Here is a 27,600-nt window from a genome sequence, read left to right as displayed (position 1 = left end):
TCTACTCAAAGGCGATGGTATTTCTGGGAAAATTTAGACGCCAACTTTTAGCCACAAAGTAAATGAATTGACGGATTTTAATCTGACACACATAAAAAGCTATGAAATCTCAAGAGCAAACTAATGCATGGGAATTTACCTAATCTCACATTCTTAAACTGCTGACTTTAGCTGCTGAGTGATTCTGGGGGCAATGGTCACCGTGCAGTACCTAATTTTAGTGATTTTTGTGTGTCAATCCAGACAGAAAGTGTTGCTTTGTTGCTTATTTGCACAGTGAAGCCTGGTCTTATCTTCATTTTTCAACAGGGATCACTGGGATGGTGATCAAGAGCTGATTTTCCATCTTTAGCCCAGGCAGGTTGATTTTACTGGCACCCAGTTGAGACTAGTTAATTCTGCAAAGACTAGTTAACTCTGCAAACATCAGGAAAATGATGGGCTCTTAAAATATCAGACATTATGGCACTTAGTCACGCAGTTACAGATCACTGCAACAATAACAGAAATAAGTTGAAAATCACCTTTTTATTTAGAAATTCTAAAGTTTACTTAAAATTAGAAGTCAATTCATTTCAAATCAACAAACTAAACCAGGGCTCTACATCAGTCAAATAATTCTATATTATTAATAGGATAAAAACAAAACACAAGTAATAAAACCACTAACCTTTTGGGTTTTCTTTTCATGCTTGGCAACGGAAAATTCCATAAATGGGGAAAAGAATAGCAGAAAATATATTGCACAACATTCTGATTGAAGGACTTTTGCCTGAAACTTTAACCTGGATTTTCCTTTTCAGATGATGGTGGGCATGCTGTGCATTTTCTGTTTAACTTTTTAAATTGTCAGATATTCTTGACTATCACCTTTAAAGCTGTTAAAACACTGTTGGTAGATTCCTCCCCCCCCCCCCCCCCCCCCCCCCCCCGCCGAAGCAAAAGGGAAAGCTCATTCAGACTGATGCGTCTTTCAGAACATTACCAGTCCAAGGTTATTTCTAGTTCTTACACAAGTTTAACTTCAATAATAGTGTAATTTAGATTTTGAAAATATTGAATGACAATTTGAAATCAAAGATTAAACATGCTCTGGGCACCCCTTACAGAAGAGGGACAAAGCAGGGCAGCACGGTGGCGCAGTGGTTAATACTGCTGCCTCACCGCATTGAGGTCCCAAGTTCGATCCGGATCACTGTCTGTGAGGAGTACATTTTCCTTGTGTTTGTGTGGGTTTCACCCTCACAGCGAAAAGATGTGCATGGTAAGTGGATTGGCCACGCCAAATTGCCCCTTTATTGGAAAAAATGAATTGGGTACTCTTTAAGAATTGGACGAAGCACAATACACCCATTCTGGAATTTCCTAAGTGTTGAAAATTCTCCATGTGAAATATCAAATGTTCCAATGAAATGCTGATATTCAAACTGCTTGGATTTTAAAATCACATTGTTCTTTGGAAGTTAATTAATGAATGACTTGAGAAGTCTATTCATGAATTGCTGAGCTATAGATTAGAAATGTTCAACTCCTCATCTATGCCAAGTTAGCTGACATCAGTTGGGGTGGCTAAAAGGGTCATCAGCATCCAGGCTGAGACTGAAGGATGTGAACAAATCAGCCAGTATTGCTGTTCCTGATCAGTATCCAGCAACTCCTGCTAAAGTATGGACAGATGAGGTTTGACCATGACACTCTACACAAGTAAATAGCTTCTCACCATTACAGTCAAGGCCATTCAAGGAAGTGATAGTCTCACAATTATTGCAACCCAGTGACACTGCTGATTTCTAAAGGAGAAGAAGGGGAAATTGGCACGGAATGGAATACAAATAATTTTTTTACAACATTGAAAAAAAACTGAGAATTTGGCATTGGAGAAGATAAGAGTTACCAACAAAGGAAGATATAAGCAACAACTCATACCTCATACCCTCAGAATGCCAATTTGACTGTGAAAAAAGTGAAAAGATTACCCAGAGTCAATTTGGTTCCTACCGTGGCACCATGGTGACACAATGGTTAGCACTGCCACTGCCTAGAGACCTGGGTTCGATTCCGGCCTGTGTGGGGGGAGTTTGCACGTTCTCCCAATGTATGCGTAGGTTTCCTCTGGGTGCTGCCATTTCCTCCCAGTCCAAAAGATGTCCAGGTTAGGTGGATTGGCCATTCTAAATTTGTCACTTAGTGTCCAAGGATGTGCAGGTTGGGTTACGGGGATAGGGTAGGTGAGTGGGCAAGGTAGAGCACTCTTTCAGAGGATCGGTGCAGACTTGATGGGCCGAATGGCCTCCTTCTGTACTGTAGGGATTCTATAATTCTCAAAGCAGAAAGGTAACTTTCATTGTGTTGTGCAACTACTTCAGAATCCCATTTTCATCTTAACATGCGCCGTTATTCATTGCTTATATTCACAGGTAAAAACCTTTTTCAATAAAAGCTGTCCGATAGCAGACTTCTGCAGCACCTGAACAATTGCTGCAAAGAGTATCTTCCAACCTGGTTTCTGGCCTGATCTTTCCCAATGGCAAATGAGAAACTGGACCCCTTCCTTTGCTAACTAGTTTCTGAAATTCAAAATAAAATTAATCAGGCACGGAAGAGAACTTAACCCAAGTGGTACTGGGTTTAAATGCTCAGATTAAAGCTTCTCATAAATCCCAAAAGGAAAAAGACTCATCATTTAAAAGCATTTGCCACAAATTTAAAAGCATGCAAACGAGTGCTCAGGAGAGAAAGAGACAGACAGGCAAAGTCCTGTTTATCATTAACCACTCGGGGTCCACGTACAATTACGTACAACCTTCGTTTGTACAACCCATTGTCTGGATTATCACAGCATGTGGTGCCCAATTTGTGATGCAGAATCTCTTCCGAAACCCAGATATATGTGGGGGAGGGACACATGGGAAGAGAAAAATATGTGGGTGGAAAACAAGTGGCCACACTACATCAGGCAAGTACTTAACTTTCTTTTCCATTTAAAGAGTGAATGACACACACTCAGAGAGGGAATACATTTTTAACAATCCAGAAAGCACCCCAGCTACATTGAGCCAAATCTAAACCAGTTTTTCTCCAAATGTATGATGACTATTTAGTATTGCCACATTGGTGTAAAGTTTGGCATCACCTCAACTGGTAATTTTAAATTGTTCCAATGTAGACTTTGCACAACATCATGATCTAGTTTAATCATTTGAGACACACAGCAATCGAGTACGAAAAAACGTTTATACATCAAATTCTAATTATAGATTGATCCTTGAAAAACTGAGTTTTAGTTTACACATGTTCTCTTTGAGAATAAGGTTCCAGGCTTAGTTCCTCCTCCTGACCTGGCGGCTGACAAGGTACCGACAATCGGTTATCCCCCTTGTTGTTTACCTTGATCTACAATATTTCATTAGGCAAATGATCACTCAGCTTATCTGTTTCCAAAGTAAAACTTGCATGAAGCCCTTTCAGATGATTTAATATCTCTTACAATGGCTCGATTGTTTTAATTTTCTTTACACACATAACTTTACAATTCACTTGGAGATCTATATGGGGCTAAAAGAGTGGTGATCCTAGAGTTCTCGTAATCTGTTTGCACCCAGGAAAGCAAATACATGCCTCTGAGACACTGCAACAGATATGTTAACAAGAAAATCTGGCCAAACTGGAGTTGAAAATTAGATGTTAAACTGAATGATAACCATTTAATGCACTTAATAATTGTGATTTACAATGTGAATTACTAAATGCATAATGATGATCCCACATATAACTTTATCACAATAACAAGTTTTATTTTCCAATAACTGATCAATATTTAATTTTTGGCCAAGTTATTTAAGTGTACATATATCATCTACTTCCTACACAATGTTGAATATTAAACCCTACACAATGTTAAACATTAAACTGTAGAAATGTGAATGCTGCACAACAAATTTATATTAGATAGCTTTTTACAAAAATAGATTGAGAAAATAAATGCATTTATTTAAAACACTCCTCCAATCTATACAATTATGTGGAGATGCCGCCGTTGGACTGGGGTGAGCACAGTAAGAAGTCTTACAACACCAGGTTAAAGTCCAACAGGTGTATTTCGAATCACTAGCTTTCGGAGCACTGCTCCTTCCTCAGGTGAATGAAGAGGGAGGTTCCAGAAACACGCACATTATATTGTCGAGCGTCCTGAAGGCCGCCTTGGAGAACACTTACCCGGAGATCAGAGGGTGAATGCCCTTAACTGCTGAAGTGATCCCCGACTGGAAGGAAACATTCCTGCCTTGCGATTGTTGCACGATGTCCGTTCATCCATTGTCGCAGCACCTGCATGATCTCATCAATGTACCACGCTTCGGGACATCCTTTCCTGCAGCGGATGAGGTAGACAACATTGGCCGAGTCGCATGAGTATGCACCCCGTACCTGGTGGGTGGTGTTCTCACGTGTAATGGTGGTACTCATGTCGATGATCTCGTAAGTCATGCAGAGATTGCCATGGCAGGGTTGTGTGGTGTCATGGTCGCTCTTCTGAAGGCTGGGTAGGTTGCGGCAAACAATGGTTTGTTTGAGGTTGCGCGGTTGTTTGAAGGCAAGTAGTGGGGGTGTGGGGATGATCTTGGCAAAATGTTCATCTTCATCGATGACGTGTTGAAGGCTGCAACGATGATGTCATAGTTTCTCCACTCCGGGGAAAGTACTGGACGACGAAGGGTACTCTGTTGGTTGTGTCCCGTGTTTGTCGAGGAGACAGGTGCATTTTTTTGCTGTGGCGCGTTGGAACTGTTGATCGATGGGTCGAGCGCCATATCCCATACGTACAAGGGCATCTTTCAGCATCTGTAGATGTCTGTTACGCTCCTCCTTGTCTGAGCAGAGCTGTGTATATGGAGGGCTTGTCTATAGGGGTGGCTTAATGTGTTTAGGGTGGAAGCTGGAGAAGTGGAGCACAGTGAGGTTATCCGTGGGCTTGCGGTAAAGCAAAGTGCTGAGGTGACCGTCCTCGATGGAGATGAGTGTGTCCAACAATGCAATCGATTCTGGAGTAGTCCATGGTGAGTCTGATGGTGGGATGGAACTTACTGATGTCATCGGTAGCCATTTCAGTGATTCTTCGTCGTGGGTCAAAAGTAAAAAAATGTCATCAATGTATCTGGTGTATAACGTCGGTTGAATGTTCAGTGCGGTGAGGAGGTCTTGTTCAAACTTGTGCATGAAGATCTTGGCATGTTGAGGTGCGAATTTGGTCCCCTTGGCTGTTCCATATGTCTGGATGAAGAACTTGTTGTCGAAGGTGAAGACGTTGCGATCCAGAATGAAGCGGATGAGTTGCAGAATTGTGTCTGGAGATTGGCAGTTGTCGGTGTTGACTACTGAGGCGGAGAAACTACGACATCTTCTTTGCAGTCTTAAACACGTCATCGATGAAGACGGACATGTTGCCAAGGTCTCGACTTCTGGTGGCCACTATGAGGGAGTAGGTCGCACATTTAGTGGCCCCCGTCTCGGTCGGACCTTTGGACCTTTTCCCCCCGACTTGTTTGCGCCTTTGAGCGCAGAACTGGAAAGCAATAGTACTCCGGCACAGAGGTCCATACAGAATTGTATGGACCCAAGGTGCCGGAGGGACCGTAAACAGCAGAAGAAGTGGTTGAATAAGGGCACAGTAGAGGCTGTGAGAGGGACCAGCATGGCTGGTGTTCAGAGCAAGGCGCCGACAGCCCAGGCCACAATGGAGCAGCTGCTGCAGACAACGCAGGAGGGCTTTTTGGCTCTGAAGTGTGACAACTTGGAGCCGCTACAGAAATCAATTGACCGGATGGAAAAAAGGCTAGATGATCAGGTTGAGAAGCTCCAGCAGTTGGAGAAGTCAGTGGAGGAGTAGGCTGACTTTCAAAACGGTGGCGAATGTGGAGAGTCGGAGGACCAGCAAAAAGTGCTTCTGGAAAGGTTGGAGGACCTGGACAACAGATCTCATTGGCAGAACGTGAGAATCGTGGGCCTCCCGAAGGGGGTAGAGGGGCCGGACGCTGCACGTTTGTGGAGGGTATGTTTGGAACTTTTCCCCCTTTTCAGAAGTTGCTGGGGAACGAGGTGTTCCCGCACCCGCTGGTGGTGGACAGAGCACACAGAGTGCAGGTGAGGCAGCCGTGACGAGGGTGTCCCCCATGTGCAATGGTGGTACACTTTCACAGGTACCTGGACAAGGAACGGGTGCTGCAATGGGCAAAGAGCACACAAAGCTGCACTTGGGACAATACCACCCTGCGTGTTTACCAAGATTTGAGCGCTGAGGTGGCCAGGAGGAGGGGAGGCTACAGGCAGGTGAAGGAGATACTGTATAAAAACAAGTGAAATTCGGGCTGCTTTTTCTGGCGCAACTGTGGGTTACATATGAGGGTCAGCACCACTATTTCAAGGAACCCGAAGAGGCGATGGACTTTGTTAAGAAGGGCTGGCCCTGAGCGGAGGACGTTTGGACTCATGTCAGAACTTTTAAGTATATGTGGTGCCTCTCCCGTTTGGAAAATTTCCTGTATGTTTGGATCCGTTTTTGTTGTTTTTTGCGTGGTTTACCTGAATGTTTCCTTTTTGGGCTCTTTGATTAGTTGGAGCTTGGCTGGGGGGAAACTAATAAAGAAAACAATTAAAAGGGTTAGGTTAAGAGGGATGCTTATGGGGAACTTTGTGCAATCTTTTCTGTGTCCTTATGGGAAGGACTGAGAGTGCCTGTTGCTTCTTATCTCTTTCTTTTTTTTTGTCTTGTTTAACTTGAATTGTGCTTTTGTGGGGGCTGTTTATGATTTGTATAGAGTGTTTGCTTAAATAGAGCTGATGTGGGGAAGTGGTATCGATGGGTTGGGGAGGGGTGACTGGGAACAATGGGTGGGAGACGCGCTGGCACCGAGGCTGGGAGCCCAAGGCTAGCTCAGTGGGGCTAGTCAACGGAAGCCGACGAGGGGTGTGCGCATATAGTTAGATTAGAGCAGGGTTTGGGTGACAGGATGGTGTTGCTGGGGGGGGGGGGGGGGGGGGGGGGGAGAGAAAGAGTTATTCTGCTGACGGGGATGGAAACAGGGGATGCCCCCCAACCAGGCTGATCACTTGGAATGTTAGAGGGTTAAACGGACCAGTGAAGAGGGCGTGTGTGTTTGCGCATCTGCGGGTTCTGAAGGCGGACATAGTCATGCTGCGGGAGACGCACCTGAAAGTGGCAAACTAGGTTAGGTTAAGGCAAGGGAGTTCTCATACTACTCCCATGTCCACAAGGTGTATTCCCGAATTGACTACTTTGTTGTGAGTAGGGACCTGCTGGCCGGAATGGTGGGGGCAGAATACTCGGCAATTGTCATATCGGACCATGCTCCGCACTGGGTAGACATGCAGTTTTGTAAGGACAGCTTTCAGCTCCCACCATGGAGGCTGGAAGTTGGATTACTTGCGGACGAGGCGGTGTGTGAGAGGCTGAAGAAATGCATGTAGAATTACCTGCAGGTGAACGATACTGGAGAAGTCTCGGCAGCGGTGCTCTGGGAGGCGCTGAAGGCAGTGGTGAGAGGGGAGTTGATTTCAATCCGGGCGTACAGGGACAGGACAGACAGGGCAGAGACGGCCCGACTGATTAAGGAAATTCTACGGATGGACAGGAGTTATGCAGAATCCCCGAGGCCAGAGTTACTCAGGCAACGACAGAGGCGGCAGGCCAAATTTGGGGTGCTGACGACTACAGGCAAGGCTGTAGAGCAGCTTAGAAAGGTAAACGGCGCGATTTATGAGCACGAGAGAAGGCCACCAGAATGCTTGCGCAACAACTAAGGGGGAAGCAGCTGGCGAAATAGGGAGGGTAGTGGATGGAGAGGGTAATCTCGTGGGTGACACAAGGTCTTGAGGGACTTTTATAGGAAGCTGTACACTTCGGAAACCCCCGGGGGACCAGGGGGAATGAGGCGATCCTGGACGGACTGACCTTGCCAAGAGTGGGGACGTGCAAGAGTTGGTGGACGGACTGGGGGCCCTGGTCAGGATTGAAGAGGTATTGGGGGGCTTGAAGGTCATGCAGTCGGGCAAACCCCCGGGGCCAGACGGGTATCCGATGGGAGTTTTACAAAACATTTGCCGGGATAGTGGGGCCGGTACTGGTCTGGGTCTTTGACGAGGCAAGAGTCAGAGCAAGTTTACCCCCGACGATGTTGCAGGCCACCATCTTGCTTATTCTGAAACGGGATAAGGACCCGAAGGCTTGTGGGTCATACAGGTCGATCTCTTTGATCAAAGTAGACGCCAAGTTACTGGCCAAGATCTTGGCGACCAGAATTGAGGACTGTGTACCGGATGTAATTGTGGAGGACCAAACTGGGTGTGTAAAGGGGAGGCAGCTGGTAGCCAACCCAAGAAGGCTGCTCAACGTGATTATGATGCCCCCGGAGAGTAGGGAGTTAGGGATAATGGTAGCCATGGATGCTGAAAAGGCTTTTGACTGGGTTGAGTGGGATTATCTGTGGGAGGTCGAGGACGGTTTGGGTTAGGGGCGGGGTTAGGCTATTATATCAGGCCCCGTAGGCAGGTGCAAGGATGAACAGGACGACATCGGACTACTTTAGACTGCACCATGGGACAAGACAGGGCTGCCCTCCCCCTCTGCTGTTTGCTCTGGCCATAGAGCCACTGGCAATTGCACCGAGAGCTTCTAGGGGCTGGAAAGGGCTGGTCCGGGAGAGGGGGATGGAACATAGTGTCTCGGGGTTAGGTACGTTTTGGCGCAGCCATTTGGGCGCGGCCGTTGTGGCGCGGCCATTTTGGCGTCAGCCGTTTTGGCGCCGGCTGTTTTGGCGCCAGACGTTTTGGCCAGAATAACATTTCTTTATTTGTAAATTAGCCTCAGTTGAGTTGGCTGCTGGTGTGGGTCCGCTGTCACAAGTGTTTCGTTCTATCACCATCTTTTTATATATTTTTAACTAAACCAATTCGCATACCCATATGATGGCTGAGGAAGTATCAACGAAACGTGGTAAAGAAAAATTTGTTCATAACGGATTCCTTTACGTCTTTGACAAAACAAGCAAAGGTGACAGCGAAGTGAAATGATTATTGCCATTGCCTTTGTACCTTTGAACAAAATCGATGAATATCTGGATGCTTTAGCGACCCAACTGCCGCAAGAACTTCAAGATTTACTCAACTGGTTTGAAGATACATATGTTGGTCGTCTGAACAGACAAGGAAATGGTAGACGAACACCTTTATTTCGCCCTGAGATTTGGAACCTTTATCAGAGAACATTAAACGGGGAAGACCGCACAAACAATAATGCGGAGGCAGCCCACCGTCGATTGAAATACGAACTCGGCATGCATCATCCCACCATATGGAAACTAATTGATGGCCTGCGTAAAGTACAGAAAGGTAGAGATGCATATTATGAAAGGTTACTAGCCGGCCATGAACCGCCACAAAAACGAAAAAAGTATAGAGATGCAGATAAAAGAATACATGAAACTGTTCTTAAATTTGAAAACATGGATGCTATCGAGTACTTGAGGAGCCTTGCTCATAATTACCAAATGAACTAAACTAAATGAACTAATTTAAGGTTTTTAACTAAATGAACTAATTTAAGGTTTTTAATTTACAATAAATATAAAAGAATACATGAAACTGTTCTTAAATTTGAAAACATGGATGAGTACTTGAGGAGCCTTGCTCATAATTACCAAATGAACTAAACTAAATGAACTAATTTAAGGTTTTTAACTAAATGAACTAATTTAAGGTTTTTAATTTACAATAAAGTTAGTTTAAAAACTTTTTAAAGCTCATCTTTTAATTTACAGTTTTAAGCTTGCTTTTAAGTCCTGTCGTCTGCGCCCAAACGGCCGCGCCAAATTGGCTGCGCCCAATTGTCCCATGGCGCCCAAACGGCTGCGTCCAAATGGCCGCGCCAAAACGGCCGCGCCCAATTGTCCCATACCGGTGTCTCGTTATACGCAGACGATCTGCTGTTTAAATCGGGCCCAACGGTGGGGATGGACGGTATTATGGAAATCCTGAGGGAATTTGGCTGGTTCTCAGAATATAAATTGAACATGGCTAAGAGGGGGCAGGAGAGTAGGCTGAAGGGGTTGCTGTTCAATTTTATCGAATTGAACATCAACATCGAATTCAACTTCAGGTTATTAGCTCTACCCCACCACAACTCATTTGTTTTCATCCCATTTCATTTTAACTGTTTTTGACCATTTACTTCTCTCGTCTTTCCTTATATATTCACCCCCCCCCCCCCATCTTATCCACCTTTCATTACCCTTTGTCGCCTTTGCTTCCCCCTTCCCCTCCCCCCACATCTACATCTGTCAGAGTTTACCCTCTGATGTTAGTTTCTCTGCAGTTTGGCCTTCACACCTTTTGTCCTCCCTGGGGACTGCCATTAGCATTCTTTGCCCTTGCTTTCTGTGGCTATTAACACCCCATTTCCCGGGTTTCTGTGGCTGTGACCCATCTTTCATTCTCACTCCACAGTATAAATATCTCTCACTTTCTCTGTCTGTTAGCTTTGACAAAGGGTCATCTGGACTCAAAAAATTAGCTCTTTTCTCTCCCTACAGATGCTGCCAGACCGGCAGAGATTTTCAGTAATATTTCAGAAATTCAGTAATATGGAGAAAACAATTGTTTCAAGCGAGATGGATCCTCTCTCATTTTCACTCTCAACCCCACAACAGACTAACATGTAACCCTCACATGTGCAAGAGCACAGACCTTGCAACTGATATGGTCACAGGGATGAAGTGAGGTGGTTAATCATGGGTGCTATACAGAGCAGAGAAGTGACAGGAAAATTCATATTGGATACCACCTAAAGGTTTAAACGCCTCACTATGAGGTTCGTTCTTCTGATCAATATTTGTATGAAAAATGAATTGTTGTCCACCACTTCCTTTTTCTGCCAATTTTATTCCAACCCTTCTTTTAAGTATAGCTCCCTGGAAGGTATCTGGTACTTTGTGCAGTCTTCATGTAAGTCAGCTTGTACAAGCACCAGAAGAGTATGCAACTCTTGTGGGGGAGGTATCTCAGCCAAGCTCAACTGACGACACATACACACTTTCCAGCAGAGGTCACTAGTTAGCAATCAGCAGCAGAAAACTATTATAACCCAGTGCGCCCGAGACTGATTACATCACTCGCCAGAAATCGAACTAGGAAGAAAGATTTGGATCCTTCCAAGCCTTGCTGGTTAGAGATCTATGGTCTCGGATTTAGCTTTAAATGAACTGCAGAAGTATTTAAAAATATTTATGACTTATATAAAGCTAATGATAAATTACTTTCACACCATCTGTACTTTTTCCTCCTATTTAGCCCAATTTAGTGCAACTTTGTACTAATTGTTTGAATACTCCATATATTAGAGCTGGCAATGAATACTGGTTCACTAGACCCAAGACCATTCACTCAAAAACAGATTTGGGATTGCGGTAGTGTTAAATTTTGCACTGCTGCTAAACACATTCAAACTGCTCGCTGCAGAAAGTGCGAGAAGTAATAATCTGAAAAATCTGGTTCACTTTCTGATTACATAACCCTTCCAGATTGCGAAGGAGTATCCCAGAATAGGAAATGGATCTCTCATTAACTGCAGCCAGCACCTTCAGATTTATAAATTTTCGACTGTAACCTCAGAGGTTTGAAGGTTACCCAGGGATTAAGGAGATTAGAGAATAAGGGTCCACGGGTCAGGGCAATTTGTTAAAAAAAAAATTAGTGTCCCCAATTCATTTTTTCCAATTAATGGGCAATTTAGCGTGGCCAATCCACCTACCCTGCACATCTTTGGGTTGCGAGGGCAAAACTCACACAAAGAATGTGCAAATTCCACACAGACAATGACTCAGAGCCAGGATTGAACCTGGGACCTCGGTGCCATGAGGCAGCAGTTCTAAACATTGCGCCACGTGTGCTGCCCTTATCTCCTGGCTTTTCATAAAGCCTCGCCCAACAGTTGCTGGAGTGAAATAGTGAGCAATCATACTCAACTACAGGGACTCAATTGGTGTAGTAAAAACAATATTTGCAGAAGTCACAGGATTAAACATCACATGGTGAAACTTCCAGTAATACCAACCAGTGCTAACAGCCCTAACCAATGACAAAAGACAAATTTTAAAACACTCAAGGAAAAAAATTACCAATGCCACATATCCAATCCTTTAATTATCACCATTTTGTGGGCTCGAGAAGGTATGAATTTCAAGCAAGAACAGAACCAATTGTGATTCCGTTGGAAAATTCTCCCAACACTCACCATCTCATCTAATACATGAAGAACGGCCAATTGGTAAAGTGACAAGGAACTACCAGGTTCCTTGGAACATTATCCCACCAGCAGTCAATGACTTGAGTCCCTGCTTGTGACCACCAATCACAAAGACGCTGGCTGAAGAAATAGGAATTTGCATTCAATAGGGAAGACAGATTTGGGTTGAGATTTGGCATTCTGCAAGGTGGAATCGTTTTATTGTCTAAGATTTTTAAAACTTCCTCATGGTGTTATGGGCCAGGGTTTAGAGAACACCAAAGTATATCATGGAGTTCATCTGAGCCACGACTTTTAATAGATTGTAGTTATGGGAGCACACGGGCCTACTTCACAGGTGTGATGCAACAGAGATCTAAAGTACTTTAAAAACAAAACCATGTTTATTTACGAATCCAGTCAACACTTTATAAACCCACAGTAAGCGTCTTAACTATCAACACCAATAATCCCCACAGATACAATATTCCATAAGTAACCCTTCATAACTTTCCTAAAAATATCCCTAAGATCAAAAGACCCTTTTTACAGAAAGACAGCAGGTTTAAATTCTCTACAGAAACAGGTATTACTTTGAAATCTTCAAATGATCAGGAGACAGTCTTTACATTGCAGAGAGATCATTGCACCTTCTTGCTGTGACTGCAGCTTCTTCAACTCTGAAAACTAAACTAAAACAGACACACACCAGCCTCTTTGCTCAAAGCAAAAGTAAAAGCAGAGTCACAGCTCAGCGCCACCCAAATACTGACATCACTGCAGCCATTTGATAAACACCCATTTCTTAAAGGTACTCCCACATGGCACGTTCCCCCCCCCCCCCCCCCCCCCCCCCCCCCCCCAAGAAAACAAAATGAACCATCAACTTCAAGATGGTTTCATTTTTCACCTTTTCACTTTCCTTTAAGGAATATTGACAGTGAATCTACATTTGTTTTTAAACAAAACAAAACACGCAAACATTTATAACAACATAGTCCATCTTAGTTCTTCTTCCTCCAACTGGAACCCCTCTTGTTTTAGTCACTTTGGACAAGAAGGTCTCTGCATGATCCATCGATTTCTCTAGGCCTCGGCATTTCTCTTTAAAATCAGATACTATAGTTCAATCCAATCACAGAGCCCCTTGTAATTCTCCAACACAGAATCATTGGTTAACAGAGCCTTCAGGCAGTCAAATGCCTGTTGACACTCCTCTGTTCACTTAAATTTGCTACGCTTTTTTAGCAAGTCCGTCAGTGGAGCAACCACACTGCTAAAATGTGGCACAAATTTCCGGTAGAATCCAGTCATGCCAAGAAATCGCATTATTTCCCTTTGTGTCGAGGGTATTGGAAACACCCCAATAACTTTGTTTTCACATCCCGTGGGACCATTCGACCATGTCCGATTGTATGGCCCAGCAAGTGTCTTGGGCTTTTCCAAATTCACTTTTGGCTAGGTTTACCACCAAACCCGCCCCCTGAAGTCAATTAAATAACTCCATCAGCTGCTTTAAATGTACTTTCCATGTCTGGCTGAAAATTACCAGATCGTCGATGTATGCCACACAATTGGATAATCCTGAAACGACTGTTAGTTAACTGCTGAAATGTGGCTGGGGCATTTTTCATGCCAAAAGGCATGACTTTGAATTGGTATATACCATCTGGAGTCACAAAAGCAGAAATCTCCTTCGCCCCTTCAGATAAAAGGTACCTGCCAGTAAATCCAGTTTGGAAATAAAAGCCTATAGTCCCACCTTCTCAATGCAATCCTCCAAGCGTGGGATAGGATAAGAGTCCGTTCTTGTAACTGCATTAACCTTTCTGTAGTCCACACACAACCGTTGGGTACTGTCCAGTTTTGGTACCATCACTATGGGAGAGTGCCATTGGTTCATTCCACTTCAATTATGCCATTTTTAAGAATACTTTCAATCTCTTTGTTAACCTGTGCCAATTTTAAAGGGTTAAGTCTATATGGATGATGTTTAATTGGAACAACATTTTCCACATCTACATCATGTATAGCCATTTTAGTACTTCCCAATTTTTCTCCACAAACTTGCCCATGTGATATCAATAACTCTTTTAGGTCAGTCCGTTTTTCCTCTGGAAGGTAACTCAATAATTTATCCCAATTTTTAAGAACATCCTCATTTTCCAATTTAATTTGAGGTCCGTCAAATTCAAAGTCATCTGGATTTGGTTCGTCACTGAGTTAGAATCATTAAAACCTTCTCCTTTTTCTCTCCTTCCCTTTCAAAATATCTTTTAAGCATATTCACATGACAGGATGAAGTTTCCTTCTACTCAGAGTACTTACCACATAATTCAGCTCACTTAATTTCCTTTCAATCTGATAAGGTCCACAAAACCTTACTTTTAAAGGTTCACCAACCACTGGAAACAATACTAAAACTTTTATCTCCACTGGCAAAACTACAAACTTTGATTTCTTGTCCGCTACCGTTTCATCACGTGTTGTGCAATTTTTAAATGCTGTCCAGCCAATTCATCTGCTCTAATCATTCCCTAAAATTTGACACATAATCCAATAATCTAAGTTCCGATTTCCCACTCACCAATTTTTTCCTTAAATCAATTTAAGTGGTCCTCTTATCTCAGGACCAAAAATTAGTTCAAAAGAACTGAATTTGGTTGACTCATTAGGAGCATCCCTAATTGCAAACAGTACGAATGGAATTCCATTTTCCCAATCCTCTGGATAATCGTGACAATAAGCACTCAACATGCCACCTTTCTAACGCTCCCTGCGATTCTGGATGGCACGCAGTTGATTTAAATTGTTTTATTCCCAAGCTACCAATAACTTCTTTGAATAACCTCGAGGCAAAATTCGATCCTTGATCCGATTGTATTTCCGTGGATAGTCCTGTGAGTAGTCCATATCTAGTAAAGAATTTAAGTAACTCCTCCACAATCCTTTTAGTTGTAATATTACATACTGGAATGGCCTCTGGAAACCTAGTAGACACATCCAGTATAGTCAAAAGATATTGATTCCCACTTTTCGTTTTAGGAAGCAGTCCTACGCAATCAATTAGGACCCTTGTAAAAGGTTCCTCAAATGCTGGAATGGGTATCAAGGGTGCTGGTTTTATCACTGCTTGAGGTTTCCCTATCACTTGACATGTGTGACATGATTGACAAAATTTAACTACATCTGTATGTAGTCCAGGCCAATAAAAATGTTTTTGTATTTTAGCTTGAGTTTTCCTTACTCCCAAATGATGTCCCACTGGTACCTCATGTGCTATTCGTAACACCTCCTTTCTGTACCCTACCAGCAATACTACTTGATGAACTTCTGCCCACTTTTCATCCACCTGCATATGTACAGGTCTCCATTTTCTCATCAAGACATCACTTTTACGGTAATAACACTCTGGTATACACTCAGATTCCTCTGCCGTATGTTTCTGATACATCCAATTTATTTCTACATCTTTCTGTTGGAACTCCATCAATTTTCCTAAACTAAAAATATCCGCCTCATCATCCACCTGTTCTTTTCCAACCATCTGATGAAAAATAGTTTCTGATAATAGCAGTTCAACTTTATCTTCACTGATTTCTCCTCGTCTTTTTTTTAAGAAAATATTTTATTGAAGCATTTGTAATTTTCACAATTTAACACATTAACATTTCTTGAAAGAAAAAGAAAAAAAATAAACCCGCGTGGGTTGGCGCATGCAAAAAAACGTAAAAGACAATGTTCCCTACTGCCCACGTCCTGTTCCCTAATTACCTGTATACTGAGTTCCCTGTCCTTATCTAACATTACCATGCCTCTTATTACCCCCAGACCACCCACATCTATCCTCCACAAAGAACCTGCGCATCCGGGCTACCGTCATGTGGGCCCTATGGACCACTTTGAACTGGATCAGGCTACGTCTGGCACAGGACGAAGATGAACTAACTCTCTTCAAGGCTTCTTCCCACTTTTCCATTTCCAGCCCTCTTCCCAGCTCCTCTTCCCACTTCACCTACCTGATCGGGTCCACCTCCCACTCCATCAACTCATTGTATCTCTCCGAAATCCTCCCCTCTCCAACCACAGTTTTTGACATCACCTTATCCTGCAATCCCCACAAGGGGAGGTGAGGGAAGCTTGGAACCTGCCTCCGGACAAAGTCCCGGACCTGAAGATATCGAAACCCATCCCCGCCCGGTAGCTCAAACTCGTCCTCTAGTGCGCCTTCAAGGTCGGAAAGCCCTCCAGGATAAATAAATCCCCAAATCTCTCGATCCCTGCCTGCTGCTGCTGCCACCTCCTGAAGCCCCCATCCAGCCTCCCCGGGCCAAACCGGTCATTGTTACAAATCGGAGACCACACCGACGCCCCCTCCAATCCCACATGTTGCCTCCATTGCCCCCACACCCTTAGGGCTGCCACCACCACAAGGCTTGTAGAGTACCGAGCCGACGAGAATGGCAGGGGCGCCGTTAGTAAAGCCTCCAAGCTTGTACTCTTGCAGGATGCTGCTTCCACTCGCTCCCAGGCCGACCCCTCCCCCACTACCCACTTCCTGATCATCGATACGTTGGCCTCCCAGTAATAATTTATAAAGCTGGGAGGGCCAGGCCCCCCTCTCCGCGACCCCGCTCCAGGAGTACCATCTTCACTCTCGGGGTTTTCCCCGCCCACACAAAACCTGTAATCGCCACGTTTATTTTTCTAAAAAAATTCTTTGGGACAAAAATCGAAGGCATTGAAAAAAAGAAAAGCAGCCTTGGGAGGACTGTCATCTTTACCATCTGGACCCTTCACGCTAACGTCAGCATGTCCCATCTGTGGAAGTTCCTTTTCATTTGGTTGACCGCTTTGCCCAGATTTAACTTGTGAAGCTACCCCCACTTAGCCACTTAAATCCTTAAATATCTAAAACTCCCCGGCACCACTTTGAAAGGTAACTCCCTCAGTATCCTTTCCTGCCCCCGTGCCTGGTTCACAAACATCTCGCTCTTTCCCCTATTCAGCTGGTAGCCTGAAAATCGCCCAAATTCTCCCAGAACCTCCATGATTTTGGTCATCCCCTCACACCGGGTCTGTAACATAAAGCAAAAGTCATCCGCATAGAGAGAAACCCTGTGCTCCACCTCGCCTCACTATTTCCCGCGACGCAATCGATGTTCTAAGGGCCAGTGCGAAAGGCTCTATGGCCAGGACAAACAGTAATGGGGATAGCGGGCATCCCTGCCTTGTCCCTCTCCAGAGATTAAAATATTCTGATTGGGTTCGGTTGGTTCTCACATTTGCCACCGGGGCCTGATATAACAGCTGGGCCCAGTCCACAAATGCCTGCCCAAACCCAAACCGGCCTGAAATATCCCATAGGTATGCCCACCTGGTCAAAAGCCTTCGCCGCGTCCATGGCTACTACCACCTCAGCCTCACGCCCCTCAGCTGGCATCATTATAACATTAAGAAGCCGTCTAATATTGGACATCAGGTGCCTGCCCTTCACAAATCCAGTCTGATCCTCACCTATTACCTCCGGGACACAGTCCTCTATTCTGGTGGCCAAGATCTTTGCCAGTAATTTAGCATCTACATTTAAAAGGGAAATTGGTCTGTACAATCCACAGCTCTCCAGTCCTTGTCTTGCATTAGGATGAGAGAGTTTGATGCCTATGATAGCGTTGGGGGAAGCACTCCCAACTCCTTGGATTCATTGAAAGCCTTGACTAACAGTAGTCCCACTAGCCCAGAAAACATTTTATAAAATTCCACTGGGAATCCGTCAGGTCCCCGGGCCATACCCATTGCATTGCCCCTAATCCGTCTGTCACTTCAAGCCCAATTGCCGCCGCCCCCCCCCCCCCCAGATTTCCACCAGCTTCTCATCTACCTTCGGGAACTCTAGCTTTTCCAGGAATTGGTTCATTCCCTCCTCCCCCACAGGGGGTTCCAACTCAAATAAACGACTATAGAATTCACGGAACACGTCATTAACCGCCCCGGGTCCCTCACTATTTTCCCCCTCACATCCTTAAATTTTCCCTATCTCTCTCGCCGCCTCCTGCTTCCTCAACTGATGTGCCAACATCCTGTTAGCTTTCACACCATATTCATATACTGCCCCTTTTACCCTCCTCAGCTGTCCCTCCGCCTTGCTTGTGGAAAGGAGCCCAAAATCCATTTGAAGTCTCTGACGGTCCTCAAGGAGCTTCTCATTCGGAGATTCCGCATATCTCCTATCCACATGCAAGATTTCCCCTAATAGCCTGTCCAGCTCCGCCCATTCAGCCCTTTCCCTATGGCCCGAATCAATATATATTCACCTTAATGACCGCTTTCAATGCCTCCCACAGCACCCCAGCTGCAGTCTCTCCCATGTCGTTGGTTTTTATATACCCCCAAATGGCCTTCCTCACATATCCTGTCGTGTGCTAACAGCCCTGCATCTAGCCTCCACTGTGGGCGCTGAGAATTTCCCGTGGCGATCTAGCCAACGTGGCGCATGGTCCGATACTATGATTGCTGAATACTCTGTGTCCACCCACCCCCGTTCTCTTCTTGTCTTAATCTGTGACTTTGCGACCTTATTACTACACAATCCGGAAAACTCGTCCTTCAACACTTCAGTTGTCTGATTTTCCACGGGCTTATCAACCACAGTAGGCATCACTCCCACCTGCGATCCAGCTATATCATTACCAAAGATAAACTGTATTCCTGGACAAGATAGTTTCTCTATTACTCCTACTACCACTTCACCACTCTTCACTGGACTTCCAACCGTACCTTATATAATGGAACACTACTCTTCACCCCAAATTCCACATATTATCATTTTTCTGGCGATATTCTTCCCAAACTACATAACTCCTCATCTCTTACCATTCAAGATTGACTACCTCCCGTATTTCTTAAAATTGTGTCTTCTTTACCTACTCCTTCTGGTACGCGAGTGAACTTTACCCACACAAGTAAATTATTTAAAGAGATCTGGCACCTTCATATCAATCACCTCTTGAACAGGCTGCACAATCTTTTGCACCTCCTCCACTTCCCTTGGGCTTTCCTTTCCCACTCCAACAAACCCCACTGTCTTATCCTGTTTTACCAACCAGACTTCCCAGTGCTTTTCTTCAACCACCAACACTGTGACTTTACATGGCCTAGTTTATTACAGTGAAAACATTTTAAACTTCATATCTTTTCCACCCTCCTTTTTAATCTGAGGTACACTCTCCTTATTATCTCCCATCAGATCTTCCTTACCTCTACCACTTGAGTATTTCTCTTTTCCCCAGTTTCTATCCCTCACAGACTGAAACTGATGTCGGAAACCATTTATGAAATAATTCATAATCATCTGCCATTTCTGCTGCTAATCTCGCAGTTTTAACCCTCTGCTCTTCCTCCCGAGTTCTCAATACATCAGGAATTGTAATTTTAAACTCCGCCAAAAGTATAATGTCTCTGAGAGCTTCATATGTTTGGTCTATTTTCAAAGCCTTTATCCACCTATCAAAATTATTGTTTTATCCTTTCAAACTCCATGTATGTTTGACCAGGTTCTTTCCTTAAATTTCTAAACCTTTGTCTGTAGGCTTCATTTGCACCCAAGATGGATTTTCCCACCTCCCCATACGTCCCAGACACCTCCTCTGATAGTGATGTAAACACTTCACTGGCTCTACCTACCAGCTTTGTTTGAATCAGTAATACCCACATGTCTGGTGGCCATTTAATTTGTTTAGCTATCTTCTCAAATGAAATGAAAAAGGCTTCTACCCCCTTCTCATCAAATGTTGGCAATGCTTGGACATATTTAAATAGATCCCCATCACGCCTTCGACTATGACGTTCTTTCTCTTTATCCTCATCACTATCTTCCAACTGTAAGTTTCCTTTTACAGCCGCCAATTTTAACTGACGTCATGTTTCATGGCCATTTTCTGAAGTTCAAACTCTCTCTCTTTGCCCCTTCCCTCCCTTTCTCTTTCGTTGGTTTCTTTCTTCTCTCTCTTTTTCTTTTTGTTCTGCTAGGACTATTCTTTCTTTGTTTCTTTATTCTCTCTCCTTTTCTTTGTCCCTCATTGCGTATTCAAGCTGCTTTAATTCTTTCTCACGTTCCAGTTGTTTAATCTGTAATTGAATTTTAGCCAGTTCTAATGAGTCAGTCTGTATCTCAGGCAATTTTAAATGCTCAGCTAGTGTTGTCAGTACCTCTTTTTGTCGTATTCAGTCAGGTAATGTTAACTGCAATGTTTTTGCCAAATCTAAAAGCCTGTTTTTAGTCTCTGTTCCTAAGGTACTGCGTGTGACCATTTCCACCCTCAAAATCTTCAGTCCTCTGAAAGAGCCATTGTCCACAACACACTCCCTACTTAAACTGGTATACCACACTTGAAAAGCAACCACAAATATGCTCACCCTCACTGTCTTTAAGTTCACAAAGCCAACCCAATCGACAGACTTTTATCCAAGACGAGCCCCCAATTTGTTATGGGCCAGGGTTTAGAGAACACCAAAGTGTATCATGGAGTTCACCTGACGCACAACTTTTAATAGATTGTGGTTATGGGGAGCACAAGGGCCTACTTTACAGGTGTGATGCAGAGATCTAAAGTACTTTTATAACAAAACCATGTTTAGTTACAAATCCAGTTAACACTTTATAAACCCACAGTAAACATCTTAACAACTATCAACAACAATAATCCCCACAGATACAATATTCTACAAGTAATCCTTCATAACGTTCCTTGCAACAGCCACAAGACCAAAATACCCTTTTTACAGAAAGACAGCAGGTTTAAATTCTCTACAGAAACAGGTATTACTTTGAAATCCTCAAATGATCTGGAGAGTCTTAAATTGCAGGGAGAGATCAATGCACCATCTTGCCGTGACTGCAGCTTCTTCAACTCTGAAAACGCAACTAAAACAGACACACACCAGCCTTTTTGCTCAAAGCGCAAGTAAAAGCGGAGTCACAGCTCAGCTGCACCTACACACTGACATCACTGCAGCCATTTGATAAACACCCATTTCTTAAAGGTACTTTCACATGACTATGGGATGTTGGCATCACTGCCAAGGCCAGCATTTATTGCCTAGCCCTAATTGCCCTCGAGAAGATGGCGGTGAGCCCCCTTCTTCAACTGTTGCAGTCCACTTAGTGCAGGTATTACCCACACAGGAGGGATGTGTGGAGGTGGGGAAGAGGAGGAATGCATTGCTCGGCTTCGTAAATACGTAATTTCTTCTGCAATAATCTGCCATACATCATAAAAGGCAAGTATCAACCAATGTCCCAGTGTATTATTCATAATATATTATTAATTATAACCTTTACTCAATTTATGTTAAAGAATGAGCACAAAGCAAGTTGTAAAAACCCCAGGCTAGCTCTACATATTTTGTTAGAAATCTTAAAAATCAATACCGGGTTTGCATGTCACCAGATCACCTTTACCCCAAAGTATTTCCTTTTCATCAACAGTCTCAAATAATCCAACATTATTAAAAACATACTGATGTGCAAAAGAAACGTTCAGACATCTGCCTCAATTTGATTAAATAAAATTATAGCAGATTACTTTAAAGTATCAAATGCACTGTAATTGGAATCTCAAAGTTCACTCAAATGTTTAGTTTATGTTTTCTACTTTCACCAAATAGCATGCTGAAAATGATGCCGATAGATAGATAACCACTTAGACAAACTTATTTAAGACTCCAGACACAAACTCCTGTCTTCTGTGATATAGCACAATAAGCACATGGTCAACACAGCATCAATAATTAAAACATGAAATGCAGTGCAAAAAGCAAGAGTTCCATTTTGTAAAACATCAAAACTTTGGGAGACAAGCGAATACCCAGCAAATGGAAGCATACAGATTAATGCAACGGGGCAGATAAATCTTGGTGTGCAGGTTTATAAAGGTAGCAGGACAGGCGATCAAGTGGTTACAGGGGCAGATAGCATGCTTTCCTTCATTAGCTGAGGCACAGAACATAATCATTTGGTTTATAAGATTATCATAGTCTGGGATTGTACTTGACATGTAGGTTAAATGAAAGCAGTTATGTGACCAAGGCTGGCATTTGTCTGACAGTAAACCCGAGTGATTTGATTGTTAGATCAAAAGAGTTACATGGCGTTATTGAAAGGGAGGTGTCAGATATTTACATACTGTGAACTTAGAAACAGCAGTTATCATCGCTAGTAAGAAGACCCTAAGTCTCCAAAAAACTGAAAAGATGTTATCAGTATCACATTGTGAAGAATTGAGGTGGAAATTGTCGCTTTGTTCCCAAGATAAAAACAGTGGTGAAGAGATAGCTAATTAACATTTCTACTTGGATTCAAGGCTTGTGTGTTTCCAGTTGCCATATATAGCAGGGTAGAGAAAGCCATTTAAAGATCAAGTTTCAGGCTTCCCCCTAAACCCAGAGACATCACAAGGGACAGTTGTAGTTTTTGGTCTAATGTACATTGCAGCAAGTGTTGGAGAGCAAAACGAGAAAGATGTTGGCCTACATCTTAAGCAGAGGAAATGCTGACTCTATTGTTCACCACATGGGAGGCAGGTGGGAGCTTGAACTCTGTGTTTGTATGACTAGAGGTACTACGGTACCTGGGAGTGCTGAGCCACCACTGGTGGAGAAGGCACGCTGCTCACTGGCCCAATGGTTTGTAACCTATTGGTCAGAATGTAAGGTAGCTCCGCCCATTGAGGCGGGGTATAAGAACCAGTGTTTCCCCTGCAGCTTCCTTTTCTGTACTTGAGCTGCTGGGGAAACATCTTGTCGTTTAAAGCCTTCAATTCGGACTACACCCGCGTTTCTGTGGTCATTGATAGTGCATCAAACTCAAAGTTTGAAAACAAAATTTGTGAGGAGTTATAAACGAGGCTAGAGGATTTGCCCAGCTCAAACTAGGAGAGTCCCCAGGGAAAACTTTCAGTGGAAGACAGTACTGGGAAAGGAGTCTGGGAAAGGAGTAGAAGTAATGCTTGGGTGCTGCCAAACACTTTAGACAGGTTCCAGGAGAGAGTTTTTGATTGGCATTAAAGAAGAAAGTGGCTGACTCTGGTAGTTTAAAGTACAAGTTGCCTATGAAAAGTTAATAGCATTTAATAGCGTTTGGTTTTTAGTCATTGATAAATTATTCATTCGAAACACAAAATCTTGGCATGCCATCCTTTCAGTTAATGGCTCAAAAGTTCAAGGCACAATTTAACTAGCGAGTGCGTTGTTTCCCGGCGCTCGCAGCGCTGAGAAACAATGCTATTAAGTGCCCCGGCTTAGATAGCAAAGGTCGCACATAGCACCATTTTCTGCACTGATGCCTTCTCGATCTCTGGAGATTGTGACGCAACCCTACCTACCACCACCACCCCCCCACCCCTCCCCAAATACCGACACTGGGCACCTCCCCCTAACACCCATGCAGTGCACCCCGGCTCGATAGCAGCCACGTGAAGAATGCCAGCCTGGCACCCTGGCAGTGTACCCTGGCAATGCCCCCTGAAAATACCACCTTGACAGTGCCAGGCTGGCACCAGGGTGGCACTGCCAGGATACCAGTCTGGCAGCAGCAGTGCCAGGGTACCACTCTGCTCAAAGGGTATGCACCAGGGGGCCTCCGACCCTGGGAGATCGTAGGATTTGGATGTGATTGCACTGAGAGGGTGTAGAGGAGATTTCCAAGATATTGCCAGGACTGGAAAGTTTCAGCTATCTCTCCCACAAACCAGTTGAAGCTATAACGGTTGTTAATTTTAAATCAGATAAGATTTTTGTTAAGCAAGGGATAAGGGCCAAAGGCAGGTCTATTGAGTTAGGCCACAGATCAACCATGATCTCATTGAATGGCAAGACAGGCTCGAGGGGCTGAATGGCCTACTCCTGTTCCTATGTTCCTAGAAGAGATTGGGATTATTTTCCTTGGAACAGGGGAGGCAGAGGGGTGATTTAATTGAGAAAGACAAAATTATGAGAGGCCTAGATTGGATTAAAAGGATGACCTATTTACTTTAGCAAAGGAGGCTAAAACCAAAAGTGGTAGAAGGATTAGAGAGATCAGGAAACATTTTTTCACCCAGAGATTGGGAGGGACTGGTAAGAGGCAAAATCATGCATCACATTTAAAAGGTATATGGTTGTCTACTTGAAGAACCATGGCCTGTACGGCTATGGATTTAGGGTAACAATGTGGGATTAGGTTGGATAGCTCATCTTCAATCAGCATTTACACAATCAGCTGAATGGCCTCCTTGTGTTTGAATATTTTAAAATTTCTATGCTCCAGCTCGTCAGATATAGATTCTAAGGAGAATGAAGCAATTTATGATAGATTAATCTCCAGTGACTTTGAGGTGGCAAATTAGTATTTTTTCGAAAAAGTCATATTTTACATTAACAGAAAAAGCCCGAAAGCCTTTTAAGATTTTTTTTTTAAAAAGGTGACGTGGTGTGCCAATTTTCCAACACAGATAGCAGGGGAGAGAAGAAATAAAGTGAAGGTTGTAGCCTGTAATTTCTAAAGTTAATCATAGGTATTTCAGCAAATACAGAAGTATTTTTTAGTAGACATTTAATATAAATTCACTTTCTGAATGAGTTAAAAAGACTTTTAAATTAAATATAGTATTTGTTCACAGAACTAGTTATGTCTTTTAAATGACACACTTAATGACGTGGAATCCAGACAGTCCTTACCTCCCACATATACACATTGTTCTTGACCTGGGACTTTTTCTTCCTTTCGCCGTAGAATGGACCATATTTTCTGCCTTTCTGAATGGATTTTGTGGCCCACACACCTGAAAGACAAAGTTTTATGAAGTTCTGTCGCCAAGAGTTAACCTTGAAACTTTTTGAGTTGAAAAAGTACCCACTATGTTCAAGGTATTTAACAGTAATTATGCATGGAGCTTTCCACATGGCGTTTTATTAATTATATTATACAGGACTGCTGGTCGCTTCTTAAGCTCCATGTAACATTTGTCAAATGATTTGCAAATCTGCTTGGAGGTGGTGCGGGTGGAAAGGAGGGAGTGGAATCAAAAGGCATCCATGGTCCACACTCCAGTTCACAATGCAGGTGAACCCTAGACGAGATCATTGCTGAAAAATAACCTCAAAGAATTGGAAGCCAGGAAGTACACCCAGAACCAGATTTTAAACATTCATGGTGTTACACCATAATACTGAAGAGTGATTCTTTCCTCAGTGTTTGAACAATAAGGTAAATGTGCACATAAACTTTTCCAGTCATCAATTTGAATATCTTGTGACTTTCAGTGGTGGCCTATAGGGGGTCGTCGAATGTTAAGGTAGCTCTCGTTCGAGCCCTTGATCCTTTTCATCCGGTTCTTGGGGGTAACTGGTGGATTTGTTCCATTTCAGAGTCTTTTGTGTGAGAATGTCAAAAGGTGCAAAAAAAGAATATCAGGAAGAAAGGTGCGAGCGGTAGCCCTTCTGAGGAACTGAGCAAGGTGTGAAGTCCTGCGGAATCTGCAGCCATCTGGGATGGCCACTTCCAACTAGAGCAACTCGCAAAGCCTGGCGGGTAAAATGGACAAGCCAAGAATCAGGCAGGCTCAAAATCTGAAATGCATATTTGTAAGCAAAAGTCCAGACGGTATCGAAACCCCGTCCAATTAGCATGTTAATCAGGCCGATTAGCATTTGATGGCCCATCTTCACGAAAACAAAGGACTGGTACTCCAGGAACCGGGACAGTCCCAGACATTTCGGCGCCACTCCCTGTCCAAGGGAAACGCAAACAACGGGGTCAGTGACCGATTGGGACAACCCCAGCCATCCAGATCCCCGCCCACTTATTGGTTAGGGAATCAAATGGAATGATCAGGGATCACCCAATTAGTAAGGCCCAAATCGAAGGACCACCCAAAAGTGCGCGAAAACCCCGAGTATAAGAAGAGTTCGCCATATGTTCGCTCTCTTTTGGCCTTGGTACCCCGGTCACGGTCATCGCCAATCGTAGCAACACCAGAAGCGAGTCCAAGTTCAACTCCTGCTACCAGACGGATGAGCCCAGCTGAGCAGCAGTTACTCCTTCGAACCAGAGAGATCCAGAATTGAACAGCGGCCACTGTTTTCTGACCTAAGCCGGGTGCCCAAAGTTAAGTAAAGGTTGTCTTAGTCAATAGGTGCAGTTAACTAGTAGTGTCTACGTTGCATGACTAATTGTGTGTAAATAAAGTACCCTTGACTTTGAACTAACTAACTGGTGTTTGGCTCTTTGATCGATAGCCGGTTGAAACATCTGGTGGTATCATTCGATACCTGGCAACTCTTAAGCATTCGGACATAGATAGCATAGAAAGAAAGGCAAATTCACCGATTGTCCTAATTGGAACAGAGCCACAGAAAAGACCAAGTAGAAAAGAAAGCACAACAATTCGAAGATGGCGGAGGCAAGTCCGTCAAGTGGGGCCGCACCTATCACAGTGGACAAGCTGACGCAGGTAATGGCTGTCAAATTTGAAAGGCAATTTGTCAAGCTTTGAGAGGCAAGGGAAGAAGATGGTGGAGGCCCTCAAAATGTCGGTGGGTGATACATTGGGTTCGATAATGGAGGCCTTGGCTAAGACTTCAGAGACAGTGTGGGAGCAGTGAGGTGTTGAAGGGGTGCAGGAGATGCTGGAGTGACACAGAGATCAGTTGGACTCGCTGGATGCTGAGCTGTGGAGAGTGGAGGACACGAACAAGGGCCTGAGATCTACAGTCGAAGACCTGGAGAATAGGTGGAGGCGGCAGTACCGCAAGATTGTCGGGTTGCCTAAGGGGGTGGAGGGTCCGAGGCCGACTGAATATTTTGAGTCAATATTTATGAAGTCGATGGGGGGTAGAAGCAGGTCCACCTCCCACCCCAAATTGAGCTGGAATGGGCCCAACGGTTGCTCTGGGCGAAACCACAGGGAAATGAGCCACCATGAGCAGTGATAGCATGTTTCCACAGCTATTAGACGAAGGAGAGGTTCCTGAAGTGGGCCTATAAGAATCGGAGGTTTGGTATTCAAATATATCAACAAGTCATGGCAGAATTGGAAAGTGGCCTCGAACAAGGCAAAGTCAATGCTTTTCAAGAGTGGTGTAGTGTACTTGACGAGGCTGCAGGTTACGCATAATGCCAGTCCATTTCTTCAAGGCAGCGGAGGAAGTGGAGGCTTTTATTAAAGCTCAAGGACTTGGATTGAACTGAGTGGACTTGAAAGGGACTGTGCTGGTGGTTGGGATGGGTTTGTATGAGGACACTGTTGTAAAGGTATGTGCTTTTTCTTATT

The 27,600-nt window shown here is 43.9% G+C and overlaps 1 protein-coding gene across 11 annotated transcripts in view; it reads right to left on the bottom strand.

The window, feature by feature from the left end:
- The window catches only part of LOC119979752 (PR domain zinc finger protein 2-like), a 212,523-nt gene that overhangs the window by 97,106 nt on the left and 87,817 nt on the right, over nucleotides 1-27,600 (bottom strand). For all 11 annotated transcript variants that reach the window (XM_038822363.1, XM_038822364.1, XM_038822362.1 and 8 more), the window contains exon 4: nucleotides 25,007-25,110. In XM_038822363.1, coding sequence (XP_038678291.1) covers nucleotides 25,007-25,110 — 104 coding nt within the window. The remainder of the gene's footprint in view (nucleotides 1-25,006; nucleotides 25,111-27,600) is intronic.

The sequence above is a fragment of the Scyliorhinus canicula genome, chromosome 16 (genome assembly GCF_902713615.1).
Source record: "Scyliorhinus canicula chromosome 16, sScyCan1.1, whole genome shotgun sequence".
Classification (NCBI taxonomy): Eukaryota; Metazoa; Chordata; class Chondrichthyes; order Carcharhiniformes; family Scyliorhinidae; genus Scyliorhinus; species Scyliorhinus canicula.
This window is presented reverse-complemented; position numbering and strand designations above follow the sequence as displayed.